The sequence below is a fragment of the Euleptes europaea genome, chromosome 2, assembly GCF_029931775.1.
Source record: "Euleptes europaea isolate rEulEur1 chromosome 2, rEulEur1.hap1, whole genome shotgun sequence".
Lineage (NCBI taxonomy): Eukaryota > Metazoa > Chordata > Lepidosauria > Squamata > Sphaerodactylidae > Euleptes > Euleptes europaea.
In genome coordinates, this window is record NC_079313.1 from 90,986,998 (window position 1) to 91,000,697 (window position 13,700).

The 13,700-nt window shown below is 45.5% G+C and overlaps 1 protein-coding gene across 1 annotated transcript in view; it reads left to right on the forward strand.

Moving 5' to 3' along the window:
- Nucleotides 1-13,392, forward strand: part of MFSD4A (major facilitator superfamily domain containing 4A) — a 50,773-nt gene extending 37,381 nt beyond the window's left edge. The window contains exons 4-10 of the mRNA XM_056867729.1: nt 3,739-3,907; nt 6,592-6,707; nt 7,277-7,450; nt 9,121-9,268; nt 10,402-10,472; nt 11,575-11,695; nt 12,907-13,392. Coding sequence (XP_056723707.1) covers nt 3,739-3,907; nt 6,592-6,707; nt 7,277-7,450; nt 9,121-9,268; nt 10,402-10,472; nt 11,575-11,695; nt 12,907-12,968 — 861 coding nt within the window. The 3' untranslated portion in view covers nt 12,969-13,392. The remainder of the gene's footprint in view (nt 1-3,738; nt 3,908-6,591; nt 6,708-7,276; nt 7,451-9,120; nt 9,269-10,401; nt 10,473-11,574; nt 11,696-12,906) is intronic.
- The last annotated feature ends 308 nt before the right edge of the window (nt 13,393-13,700 follow it).

Sequence of the window (13,700 nt, forward strand, 5' to 3'; positions counted from 1 at the left end):
CTGCTATTACAACTGATCTCCAGCCGATCGAGATCAGTTCACCTGGAGAAAATGGCCACTTTGGCAATTGGACTCTATGCCATTGAAGTCCCTCCCCAAACCCTACCCTCCTCAGGCTCTGCCCCAAAAACCTCCCACCGGTGGTGAAGAGAGACCTGGCAACCCTAGGTGTAGTGGTTAGAGTGTGGGACTAGGATCTAGGTGACTCACTTCAAATCCATGCTTTGCCGTGGACGTTTGCTGGGTGACCTTGGGCCTGCCAAATGCTCTCAGCCTCACCTAGTTTAACAGGGTTGTTGTGTGAGGACAACATGGAGGAGTGCAGAACAGTATACACTGCTGTAAGCAACGGCAAAGTAAAAATGTGCTAAGTAAATAAGTAAATGGGAGTTAGCTTAAGTCCTGTGCTCTTTCCTCCTTCTAAACTGACCAGAAAAACAAACCATAATCTGGCCTGAACCTACAATGTTAACAAACTTTAAATCAGTAGTAGCATTAATGGCTACGAAAATCCTGTGTTGCTGCTAGAGACCAAAGACAAAAGATTGGAGGCGGGCAAATGTTGTCCCCATCAAACTGCCATCAGTAAACCGCAGACTCTGCACACAGCAGTTCTGAAGGTTATATCTGGGTCGCTTTCTGAGAGCAGTTTCGGAGTCCACAGTGCACACTGCCAGCCAGATGTTCAATTGCCTCCTGACCCCAGGTACATTGATGCCTTGAGATTGTGCAGAAAAGACTGGCAAGTTTTAGAAGGGCATCTTTCCTGCCCGTGTTTTCTGTTTGGGCATTACAGCAGCAGCACAATTGCTTGTGTCTGCAGGTGCTGTAACATCCGAAGACACCACTCAGGCTCACTTTTGGGCTATTGTTAGCGGAAATCGCTGAACAAAAACCTCAGCAAAGATTCTCTTTCTCCTGCCTCATCGCCGCTTCTAGCTTTTGAACAGGGTTAACGTTTTGACCCAGTTCAGCAAAACGCCGCAGTCATTCTAGGATAAATGGCCAGCCTTTGCAAATGAAAGTAATGTTTATGGGCAGCTGACACACAGTTCTCTTTGCTCCTTTAGTTCATTCTTGTTTATGCTTGGACCCCCCCCCCCCAAAAAAAAATGCATTCTTAATAGTCATGGGTTTTTGGAGAATGCGAGCTTAAAGAGAGCAATACATTTGGGTTCTCGCTCATGAAGCTGCCTTATATTGAAACCAATGGTTTATATACAGACCAATGCCTTATATACAGACCAATGGTTTGTCAAGGTCTGTATCATCTACTCTGACTGGCAGAGGCTCTCTAGTAGAAATTTTTCGCATCACCGATTACCCGATCCTTTTATCTGGAGACCCCAGGGATTGGACCTGGAACCGTCTGGGTGCCAAGCAGATACTCTCCCATTGAGCCATGCTCCCTTCCCTAACAAATGAATTCTGATTCAATTAAGATTCTCGTAATTCAGATATCTTCCTGAACTTCTGTCTCGGATGATTTAGAATATTCTGCATGACACTTAAGTAGTTGTATAGTGCTTTACCATCCATAGCTTTTCAGCCTCAGAACAAACTGCAAGGGAGGTCACTACCCTCATTGTACAGAAGGGGAAATGGGGCTGAGACAGTAAATTGCCCAAGACAAGTATAGGAGGATTCCATTTTAGTGCTGTACCGCCAATACTGACTGGGAAAATGTAAATCTGTTACACTGTTCTCCTTTTTGTGGTAAACCTGTTGTTCATGCAGACTGGTTCTGACCTCCGGAAGGATTCTGTTAGCAAAAACGTTTTTTCATCCATGGGTCCGAGCTGGCTGTTCTTGTGCCTATTGTTCTGGGAACAATGGAGTCCTCTTAAATGAATTCAGCTGGGGGTGGGGACAGAGAGAGAGAGAATGCTCCATAGGTAAAAAGAATACTTCAAGCCAACAAAAGCCAGGAAATGTGGAGTTACGACTCCTGCTAACTCACAGACAGGAGGGAAAACAAACATGAAGCCACCAGCCGTTAATTATGAATGTCTTGGCTTTTGCAGCCAATTGGTGGGGGGGGGGGAGGAAGCCAGCTTCAATTAACATTATTGAATTCTTTTCCTATACCTCTTCTACTACAAAAAGAGACATCCCAGTGGACTTTTAAAAGGCAGCCTCACATTTAAGAGATGAGATTTAAGCAACTCGGTTGGTGCCATGGAAGAACACTAGAGGGTGCTATTCCATGTAATTGTGAGCAGCCCTTTAGGGTTGCCAACTCTGTGTTGGGAAATTCCTGGAGATTTGTGGAGAAGGGTGGGATTTAGGATGGATAAGGACTCCAGCAGGGTATAGTTCCATAGAGTTCACCCTCCAAAGCTGTCGTTTTATCCAGTGGAACTGATCTCTCTAGGGGATCAGTTGTAATTCTGGGGGATCTCCAGGACTGCCTTGGAGGTTGGCTACCCTGCCCATAGGGCTGAGGTGTTCTGTGTCTGATTTCAGGCAATGCCTGTCCAGATGGGAGCCAATGACCCAATCACCGTCTTTAAATCTGTGCTTCCATAGCATGCTGCCTGCAAGCTATTTTTAGTTCAATGTTACTTACAGTGGCGGTGCTAGACTGCCACCTGCTGGCAGAGTGGAAAGCAATTTATTTTGGGTTTTCAAGTCGCAGCTAACTTCTGGCGACCCCATAGGGTTTTCAGGGCAACAGACATTCAGAGGTGGCTTGCCATTGTGTGCCTCTGCATAGCAACTCTGGTATTCCTTGGTAGTCTCCCATTTAAATACTGACCAGGGCTGACCCTGCTTAGCTTCCAAGATCTGACGAGATCTGGCTAGCCTGGGCCATCCAAGTCAGGGTGGAAAGCAATTCTACCTACCAATGTAGGTTTTTATCCACTGAAACCACAGACTGGTGAGTGAAGTAAACAAATCTCACTAGGGTGGCAGGGATGCTGCAGAAAACATTGCACAGATTATATTCTAGCTTTGAGTTTTTCAGCACAACTTCTTGAGAGCCCAGCATGCTAGGAACATGAGGAAGCAGAGTAGTCGCTGTGCATTAAAGCATCATCCCCAATCAGTTGCATGTCATAGGCCTTTACATGCATAAGTGCTTCATGCATCCAATTCCACATATCTGTTCAGCAGGTGGGTGTGATGTCTGGGGCATAGTGGTTAGAATGTCACACTGGGAGAGTTGGGTTGGAATCCCCACTTTGCTGTGGAAGCTGGCTGGCTGACCTTGGACCAAGCATTCTCTCGCAGCCTAACCTACCTCACCGGGTGGCTATTCTGAGGTTAAATGGAGGAGGGACAACAATGTTGTAAGCCACGTTTGGGTCCCTTTGGGGGGGGGGGAAGTGGGTATAAATATCTATGCAAACTGCAGTGTCGGGGTGTGTGCTGTTGAAGAGCAGTGTCAGCACAGAGCTCTTTCTAGGTTCAAAAACACAATGACTGAGGCAGAGCCATCTATTCCTTCCAACAGTTGTGCAGAAAAATTGACTGGGGCAGCTGGTTTTGCATCCTTGCAGACAAACTGCCCCTTCCAAACTTCCCTCTTCTGCATAGAGCTTCAAGATTGAGGACCGCCCTGTTTGCCCAGCTTGCGAGCCTTCCTCCTGCTCTATGCGGACAGCAGTTGACATGAGGCAGACAGGCAGACAGAAGCTGCCCAAGAGGCAACTGTTTTTGTGGAAGTTTTCCTGGGCTTAACAGCACAGCTCCACCTGATGGGTGGCTGACCTGCCTTTGCTTGTTGTTTTCTAGCTGCCTGTCCCCTTTGCGGTGTTTCTTTTGCTCTACAAGGAAAGGCTGGTGCCCTGCTGTCAGAGCAGCAGCCCCCCACTGCTGCTGGCTGATGAACTGGCGATGGAGACACGGGCAGCCGACAAGGATGATTCTTCTACTTCCTCTCCTAAAATTCAGCCAGAAATAGGTGAGGACTGCCATATTAAGTGTGTGTGTGTGTAGTGGTTAAGAATGGAGGTTTGGAGCGGTGGACTCTGATCTGGAGAATCGGGTTTGAATCCCCACTCCTCTACATGAGCGGCAGAGGCTAATCTGGTGAACTGGATTGGTTTCCCCACTCCTGCACACGAAGCCAGCTGGGTGACCTTGGGCTAGTCACAGCTCTCTTCGAGCTCTCTCAGCCTCACCTACCTCACAGGGTATCTGTTGTGGGGAGGGGAAGGGAAGGTGATTGTAAGCCGGTTTGATTCTCCCTTAAGTGGCAGAGAAAGTCGGCAGATAAAAACCAACTCTTCTTCTTTGAAGGGAATTCACAACTTCAGGGCTTCGGGGGACTACAACAATGATTGAACTAATCCAATTGCGCCTCTCTGCACCCAGCCTGTCCAAGTTATTAAAAGTAAAGAGTAATATTGGCACATATTCCTTCAGTACTGGCAGAGAGGCAGGAGGGAAAGATAAATACCCCCCCAGTCTCCTCTGCTGTTATTATTTTTCCTTTATCTAACCTATGAGATCTTATCCATCTGCTCGCCCGGCTGTAGCTATATGTTTCACTTTAGGGGCGCCTTTAGATAATTTTGTTTGAATTATTGATTTTATAGGGCTATTTTAAATGGTGTTTTTAAGCTTTTGGTTTTATTCAGTGGTGTGTTATAATTTTTTGTAAGCTGCTCTGAGCTCAGCCTTGGCTGGAGAGAGCGGGGTAGAAGTTTTAACAATAAATAAATAAATATTAAGTGCCATCAAGTCACTTCTGACTCATGGCGACCCTATGAATCAGTGTCCTCCAGAGCATCCTATCGTTAACAGCCTTGCTCTGGTTTCAACTCATAGTCCTTCTGGTTCACGTTCACTGGAACTTAGTAATGAAGAAACCCAAACAATTCCGAGTAGGTTAACTCAATTTATCAAAGAACACAAAGAATGTTGGCTGTGTTTTAGCTTCTGTTGTTAATTAGGCATAGGTCGGTCTCAGTTTGGTCTGCCAGGCCAATACATTGATTTTGCAGCATAGCAGGAGTCTTAGGTACAGTATATGTGAATAGGTTCTCTTCTGTATTGCATTCAGCATGGCCATTCATGCCCATCCACGTAGAACCCTTTGCTAATTTAGAATGGCATTTCATAGCTGCTTTGTATTAGTAGTGAGAAAGTGAAAACTGGGCCTCCTAATAAAAATGAGTCTGTTTCCCTGTATTGTGATAACTCCCGTGAGTAAAAGGAGAGCAATTATTGCCTTGCATAGAAATTGTTTGAAGCTGAAAAGCAGTTAATATGTGCCAGGTCTGTAATTACTAGAGCCCTGAAAGGAGAAACGTGTGTATTTAAATCTGTTTATCTGGTGATATTGCTGTAGCACTTACCAACTTTCAGATAGGTTTGTACATGCACACATGCTCCAGGAATGCTAGACAGCACGTATATATGGCACATACTGTCAGATAAGTTTGGCCGCATACATCGGGGGGGGGGGGAAGCTGTGATTCAATCCCCCCCCCCCCAGTCCATGCAGCAACTAGGCCAGTTTCCCTGTAGTCTTTGTGGCAAGTCAGGAAAATTATGGCGTCAGCATGGCTGGCAAATCCCATACACCATGGTAACTTTCCCCCCATAAGAGCCCTGCTGGACAAAAACTTTCCTTGGAACATAGTCTGGCCAATCCAGTTCTACGTTTACATGGAATCTTGATTTTTAAACACATAGTTGCATCATTTTACCTGTGTAGATTTGCCATGGTCTATACTGGCCCCTAGAAGGGGTGACAGAATTTGGAACCTCTTGCTATTCCTTTATCTGAAAACAAATGGGCAGGTTGGTTGCCAGAAGTTTTTTGTAGGTTTCTTTTTTGGTGGCTCTTTTATCCAACTAAATAGTACCAGGGAGCCTGCAAGCAGAACAGGAGGGCAACAGCCCTCATCACCTACTACCTGAACTAAATTTGTGAGATCTTGCTGAACCAGGAATTGTGGGGAGGGGGTCACTGAGACCTAACACCAACTCCCTGACACTCACCTTCCTAGCACTGAAACATCTGCGAGCAAGAGAAACGAGTGTGTGATCTCATATACATACATGGGGGGTGGGGAGAGAGGGAGGTGAGGCTCCAGATCTTATCTGGGCTTTCTGAAGCACAAATCATTTTCCTCCATTGTACTCCCTTCTGATGTCCTTATATAACACTGGCCAAGTCTCTCTCTTCTCTGGAATCTGATGTCATAATGCAGATAGGTGATAGAGTTTAGATAGATGGCAGGTCTAAGCATGCTTTCACACATGTTGATTAATGCACTTTCAGTCCACTTCCAATCATTTTACTTTGCAGCTGGATTTTACTGCGTGAAACCATAAAATCCACTTGCAAACAATCACTAAAGTGCATTGAAAGTGGATTGAAAGTGCATTATTCAGCATGTGTGAAAGTCCTTAAGTCTTTTCTTTAACAATAAAAACAAATCTCTCAGCCTTCATTTTGATGCAGAAGTGAACAACCCCTTTCTGTTTTTCTTCAAAGGCTGAGATGACACTAGAATCATTGCTGAGTCCCAGAACCTATTTCAGGAGAAATCACTCTTCCACATGCGAAATGATCCTGGCTAGTCAAGAAGGTTCAGCAAGGCTTACTTGCATACTATTGTTTTCTTTATCCAGGGCATGGTGACCTCTTTGGATGCTGCCAAAGCAAGAACTTCAGAGGAGTACCTTGCTCTTACTTTGCTGTCCACGTGACTGGAGCCCTTCTCCTCTTCATGACTGATGGGATCATGGTAAGGACAAGTGGCAGAGAGTTTGTAGCAAGTTGACAGGTGCACTGCTCTGAGTTCCTGAGAATGGGGTGGACATGCTTGAACTGGGCTACTGTACGCATGAGCCAAGAAATAAACGATAAGAGATTTCAGTGACAGACTTGCAGAGTGCTTTTTAAAGCAAGTAATGGTTGACAGATATCTATTGGTAACATTCCTTGGGCCCAATGCTCCTGCAAATTATGCTAAGATTGAATAAACTGTTAATTGCTTCCTAATTGTGTTCTTTCCTTTGCATATCATCTCCTTCTGGCCTAAAGCATGTAGTGTTTGCTCTTATTTATTGGGCTGATAATCCAAGGTTACCCTTGCTCCCTTTACTTTCAGTATTTCCTCAGATTATGCTGAGCCCAAGACCCTTAAGTTAAGCATCACCACAGGTCTTTCTAACGCTTTATCCAGTAAGCCTTCCATGGACTTTGCTGAGAATGTGAGACGTAGCATGAGAAAGGGGCCTCCCTTAACATTGCAAAGGCAATGGTCCAGACAATGCAAATCTAAATCTGTATTATTCTTTGTTTCTTTTGCAGGGCGAGTATTCGGGCTTTGTGTACAGCTATGCCGTGGAGGAACCACTCTCAGTGGGACATAAGATGGCTGGATATCTGCCCAGCCTCTTCTGGGGGTTCATCACAATGGGCAGGCTCATCTCCATCCCAGTGTCATACAGGATGAAACCAGCAACCATGGTTTTCATCAATGTGGTACGGCCAAATCTTTCTCCCATATTTCCAAGGCACCCGAGATAATAAATTTTGCGAAGAAGGCTGATTGGCTGCTGCACTCATAGACAAGTGATCAGCACTGAGCCAACCAGTGCTTGGTTTCCTGATTTTGGAAGCAACACCACACTACAGTCCTTACCAATATAATGGAGGGTGTGTTTCTAACATCAACAAGTTGGTTAAAGATAAGGCTGTTACCCTATCCATAGAGTTCATTATATAACGGCTGACTTGAAGATGTGTTCAAAGGTATAATTAACTTACGCCTAAATGCATATTTGCATACAGGCACTCATTGGAACTGGTTAGACTGACATGGCTTTCCTTCAAGGAACCTTGGGGATTGTAGTTTGGTGTGATGATCTCTTTAACAAATCCATCTTGGCATCCTCAAGTGTTTTTATTTATTTTTTTATTTATCTTTCTATTTATAACCCACCCTCCGTCCTGGCAGAAGCCGACTCAGGGCGGCTAACATCAGTAAAAACACGATACAGTAAAATACATAGGAAAATTCAATCCTAGATTAAAACCACAGGCTTCAAAATTAACAAGTCGGCGCTTGTTATCTGCACTCAGGCCCGTAGCTAGCCCCAGGGGAAGCAATCAGGGTCCCCTATAGAGATTGGGTGGAAAAAAAAGATGAAGGGGAAGGGAGGCCAGCTATGGTTTCTTAGCAGTGCCGGATTTAGATGAAGAGAGGCCCTAGGCTATTTCACTTGCAAGGCCCCTCCCAATCGCCCACCCTCACAGCTAGAGGAAGATGGAAGCTTGTTTTAAACAAAATTCAGTGAAGCCGAGACTGATGTGTTAAATGCTTTAAAATAGGACTCGTGTAAATGCTTTCCTGCACAAGCTTAAAACGAGGTGTGTAAAAGAATGAATGAAATGCACACCAAGGGACTGATACAAATTCAGGTGGCCCTTTAGAGCAGCAGTGTCAAACATATGGCTGTGGGCCAAATCCAGCCCCTTGAGAGCTCTTATCCGGCCCGCGAGCCAACCACTCCCTCCAGTCCCAATCTGGACTGATGAGGCCTGGCCTGGCCTGACCAAGTGACATTTATGTCATATCCGCCCTTGTAACAAATGAGTTTGACACCCTTGCTTTAGAGTATCAGGCCTTCATGTCTGTGTGGGAGAGCTCAAAGAGCAGTCGCAGCACTGTGAGGTGCTTCTCGTTGTTTGTCTTCCTTGGCCCTTCCTTAAAACAGTGCAATCTGTTGGGATGCCGGGAAATGGCCTGATGTGTTGTTGTTGTTTTGTACCCCAGCAGAGTCTGCCAGAGCATCTAATATACCCCCCCCCCCCGGATTTCATGCCTTTAAATCAAGGAGCATTCACATGTGTTGCAATTATCAAGTAGTAGCAGTTAAAATTGATTACTGCCCTACAGATGGGTTTTCTTTGCTTACTGTGAGGCAGTCTGGGTACTCTCTGAAGTAGTTTACTTTGTTCAGCTGCAGTAAACATTGAGAGGCTGAGAGATGCTCAAGAACACATAAACCATTTATCCGGAGGCAAGGCAAGGCTGGGCCATATTCTGGATCTGTTTGCTTTTTAAAAATTTCTGTTCATCTTTTTGAGACAAGACCCAAACTTTCTGACTCCATGTTGCTCTCTCCCCCATACCCCGCGTGTCACTGCAGATTGGAGTGCTTGTCACCTTCTTCCTGCTCCTGATCTTTTCCTCCAGCGTGGTCTTCTTGTTTGTGGGGACTGCATCTTTGGGCTTATTCCTCAGCAGCACTTTCCCCAGTGTGCTGGCTTACACAGAAGACATCCTCCAGTACAGAGGTAAACCAAATTGCTAAGCCTGCTTCCTTCCATCGGGAATCGCACCGACAACCACAATTAAGGCCAAGGAAAGGCTTACCTTTGCCTGCCAAGAGGAATTGACTCATTTTGTTTTTGTCTTATAAAGACCCCAGTGAGACCAATTTTAGGCAGACAGCCTGCCTTATTCCTTGAGCTCTGGCCGGCCAACAGCATTCCTTGTTGGGCCTAATTGGCAGCCTTGGCAGGTGGGGTTCTTTCTGTGCTTACCTTCAGAGTCCTGTTTGTGAATGTCACACAGTAAGTGTTTTAAGGTGTACACAAAATATGATGTACGTGAATGCAACAGACAGGTACATTTGTCAGGGAGCAGGAATTGTCTGTGGCTTCTTGTTAATAGTAAACTTTGTGTTACGCCCAGATTGGTTATCAAATAGTGTGTGAAATAACTGTACAGATGAACGAACATCCTGTCTAAAGTCATGGGGTGAAATCTGAATCTTCCAGTTCAAAATGCAACAATCTGCCATTTTATTCTTCCCAAGCTAAAGCAAACTACCTAGTTTATAAGAAGTCACAATTTGTCTGCCTTCGCAGTAGGAAACTTGTGCCGTTTGACTTCTACCACTCCTTGTTAAATGCCCTCCTGTATGCTGTTGTTGTCATCACATCTCATGCTACAACCTGGACAGGAGAGACTTTGTCTAATGAGAAGGAAGCCGTACAGGTTTTTATTAAAGATTTGCTTGTCATAGAAACTGAACACACAGGCAGACTACGATAGTCACCTAGGTAAAAGGTAAAGGTCCCCTGCGCAAGCACCGGGTCATTCCTGACCCATGAGGTGATGTCACATCCTGACGTTTCCTAGGCAGACTTTGTTTATGGGGTGCCTTCCCCAGTCATCTTCCCTTTATCCCCAGCAAGCTGGGTACTCATTTTACCGACCTCGGAAGGATGGAAGGCTGAGTCAACCTTGAGCCAGCTACCTGAAACCGACTTCCGTTGGGGTCGAACTCAGGTCGTGAGCAGAGCTTGGACTGCAGTTCTGCAGCTTACCACTCTGCGCCACGGGGCTCTTACGATAGTCACCTTGTGTTCATTTTATCTGCTTGTTAAAGTTGAAAGTAGTGATGTAACCGTTTTCATTTTAGGCTGTGCCACCACTGTGTTGGTGACGGGAGCAGGACTTGGAGAGATGGTTCTGCAGTTGCTGGTAGGATCGGTAAGTCCTCTCAAGTGGACACGTTCCTGACCTGCACGCCTTCTGCTGCCACTCAGGACTGATTCTCACAACCACCTCAGAAAAGAGATCCTGAATGTGTTCCTTAGTAAAGTTAGTTATCGCTTTAAAATAATGTGAACGCTTTCCCCACACAAAGGAATTTTTTATTTGTGGAAATGGTGCTCATTGTTTATAGAGGCTCTAGAAAGCTAGCTTTGTTTTCAAAAGCAGGTTGAGATGAATGGCAACCAATAATTGGATTTGGTATGACAAAGTGGGAAAAGATTTCATAATCTACCATCCCCAGAGGATAGAATTTGGGGATTTGCTTGCATAGTGGAGTCAGCCCAGGCCATTTGGTAGCATTGTAAGTTTTTCCTGTCTTGGAGAATGCGGCGGACTAGCTTTTCCTAACTTCTTTTCCATAGGAGAACTGAAGAGAATAGTTTAATTATAAGAGGATTTAGGCACACTTACAAGTAGAAGCTGTACACTTTTTGAACTAGCAACCACTAATGCTGCCCACCCACCAAAACAGATAGATGCACTCCCTCCATTGGAAGTCAAACCCCTGGGGAAATAGAAGATGTCTGCTGCTTTCCCTGCTGGTCAAACACGGTGGCTCAAACCACTTGGCTGAAGCAGGTTACTTTCAAGCATTGTTTTCCCTCTGGCTTTGAACCTACCAAGCCCAATGGGTTTCTTTCATTAATTTAGTGCTACGCAGGGCCCTTCTCTAAACTACACATAGTTAAATTGTGGAACTCCCTGCCCCAGGATGTGGTGATGGCTGCCAACTTGGAAGGCTCTAAGAGAGGAGTGGACATGTTCATGGAGGAGAGGGCTATCCACAGCTACAAGTCAAATGGAATACAAGTTAGGATGCATACCTAGTCTTTCTAGTATCAGAGGAGCATGCCTATGATATTAGGTGCTGTGGGACACAGGCAGGATGCTGCTGCAGCCGTCTTCTTTGTGGGCTTCCTTGAGGCACCTGGTTGGCCACTGTGTGAACAGACTGCTGGACTTGATGGACCTTGGTCTGATCCAGTAGGGCTTTTCTTATGTTCTTACCTAAAGCCAGTGTTTTCTTTTGTGACAGATCATTCACGATCAGGGCAGTTACAGTTTCCTGGTTTGTGGAGCCATCTTTGGAGCATTGGCCTTCACTTTCTACGTCTTCCTTTTATTTTTCCACAGGATGCACCCTCAGCCCCAATCAGGTAAGAATGGCCAGCATGTACCCCTGCACTTCAGAAAGAAAGAAAGGAAGAGTGGGGCATATGTTAGCTCAGAGCAAGCGGCTAGAGCTTCCCATACAAATGCAAGGAAGTGTTTATTTTACAGCTGCTTCCTGTCCTGTCTTCCTGCTTAGACTGGCCCACAACCCTCTTGCAGGAACACATGGGTTTACTTTCTTTTCTGTGGCCTTCTCCTCTGACTGTAAATGAAACACATCATTGTAGAAGCGGGAAGTAGGTGTGGGAAAGAACACTTAAACGGCTAAATAAATAACCATTGGTTGGCTTTCTTTACTAAACTCATGAGAGAGTTCAAATTAGCAGGATATTAGCTATCCATCTTTTCCATTAGAAGGCAAACCCGAAGAAGAGTTTTGCTCCTGTACCAGCGTTAACATTCTTTTTATGTCAACAGTGGGTCTATTCTTAAAGCAATAAGTATCACTGTGACTGTCTGAAGGCAGTATCATACATCCAGGGTTTTATTTTCCAGACAAATCAATCTCCAGCCTTGCTTTGCCTATGACAAAATTGTCTCATGGTTTCTTGTGGCTGCAAGTTTCATGTATCTGTACCCGCCCCAGTGGACAAGACTCTGTGTATCTCAGGATTTATCACAATAAATACACAAATTGGGGAGAGGCACATTGCAAGAGACTTGGGGAGGGGGCAGAGTGCAATGAACTGTAGTTCCCTAGCATACCCCATGTGTAGGGGTTGGAGACGCAGGTGTTTCACCACCGGTGTACCTACAGCATGAAGCTTTTTTAGTGCTGGAATACTTACAAGGTAGAGAGCATCTAAGAGCCCTGTGGCGCAGAGTGGTAAGCTGCAGTACTGCAGTCCTAGCTCTGCTCACGACTTGAGTTCGATCCCGACGGAAGTCGGTTTCATGTAGCTGGCTCAAGGTTGACTCAGCCTTCCATCCTTCCGAGGTCGGTAAAATGAGTACTCAGCTTGCTGGGGGTAAAGGGAAGATGACTGGGGAAGGCACTGGCAAACCACCCTGTAAACAAAGTCTGCCTAGGAAACGTTGAGATGTGACATCACCCCATGGGTCAGGAATGACCCAGTGCTTGCACAGGGGACCTTTACTTTTACCTTTAGAGAGCCATCTAGCTTTCCGATGTACTTCTCCATATTCAACAGAAGGGAGGGTTGGCATGGATTTTATGGGAAGTTTTTTTTTGCAGATGCGGATCTGTCACCTGACAAGCCGCCACCTGCGGGGGAGCCTGAGCTTTATCAGAGCTAAAGGAAGCATCACCTCTGTAATCGGACCAAGCACAGTGTCACTATGAATGAAAGATTCGCTCTCACCACCTGGCTAAACTACCTGAATTTTTTTTACAATGAGACTTTTGGGTTCCTACTTGTTCCTAGCAAAGAAGCGTTCATGGTTATCAGGGAAGGCTCACTGCAGCGTAAACCAAGGGACTGAAGCTGCCGAATCCTAGAAGGGCTGAATTTTTGATATGGAAATCTAATTTCTCTGGTAAAGAAATTTGTGGAGGCAGGTGGTGAACAAGTGTACTGCTGTCACTTTTTACATGCTGTGGGGCACCCTCCTTATATTCACTCTCACTAGGAGGCCTCTCTCTATACAGCCCTCCTAATTTGGTAACCCTTAAGCAGTTTGCTGCAGAGGAATTTTTTTAAAAAAATTCTGTAGCCCTACTGCTGTATCACAATTGTGATATGCAAGTTTTGTACAACCTCCCCTCCTCCCCGCCCCCATATGGGATTTCGTTATCTTAGCATGGCTGAAGGGCTCCAAGGTGGTAGAGGTGGTTTAAGCACAGAAAGTGGTGGATTAAGCACAGTTGGACCAAAAATAGGTCGATCTCTTAAAATTAGCACAATAGCTGTAGCCTACTTCGGCTGCAGGAGTTGCCCAAACTGGGACTGGGTGAAAATTCCGATGTACATGAAGCCAAACATCGAGTCTCTTCCATTATGTGCAATATAACAAAGAGGTGCCTTCCAG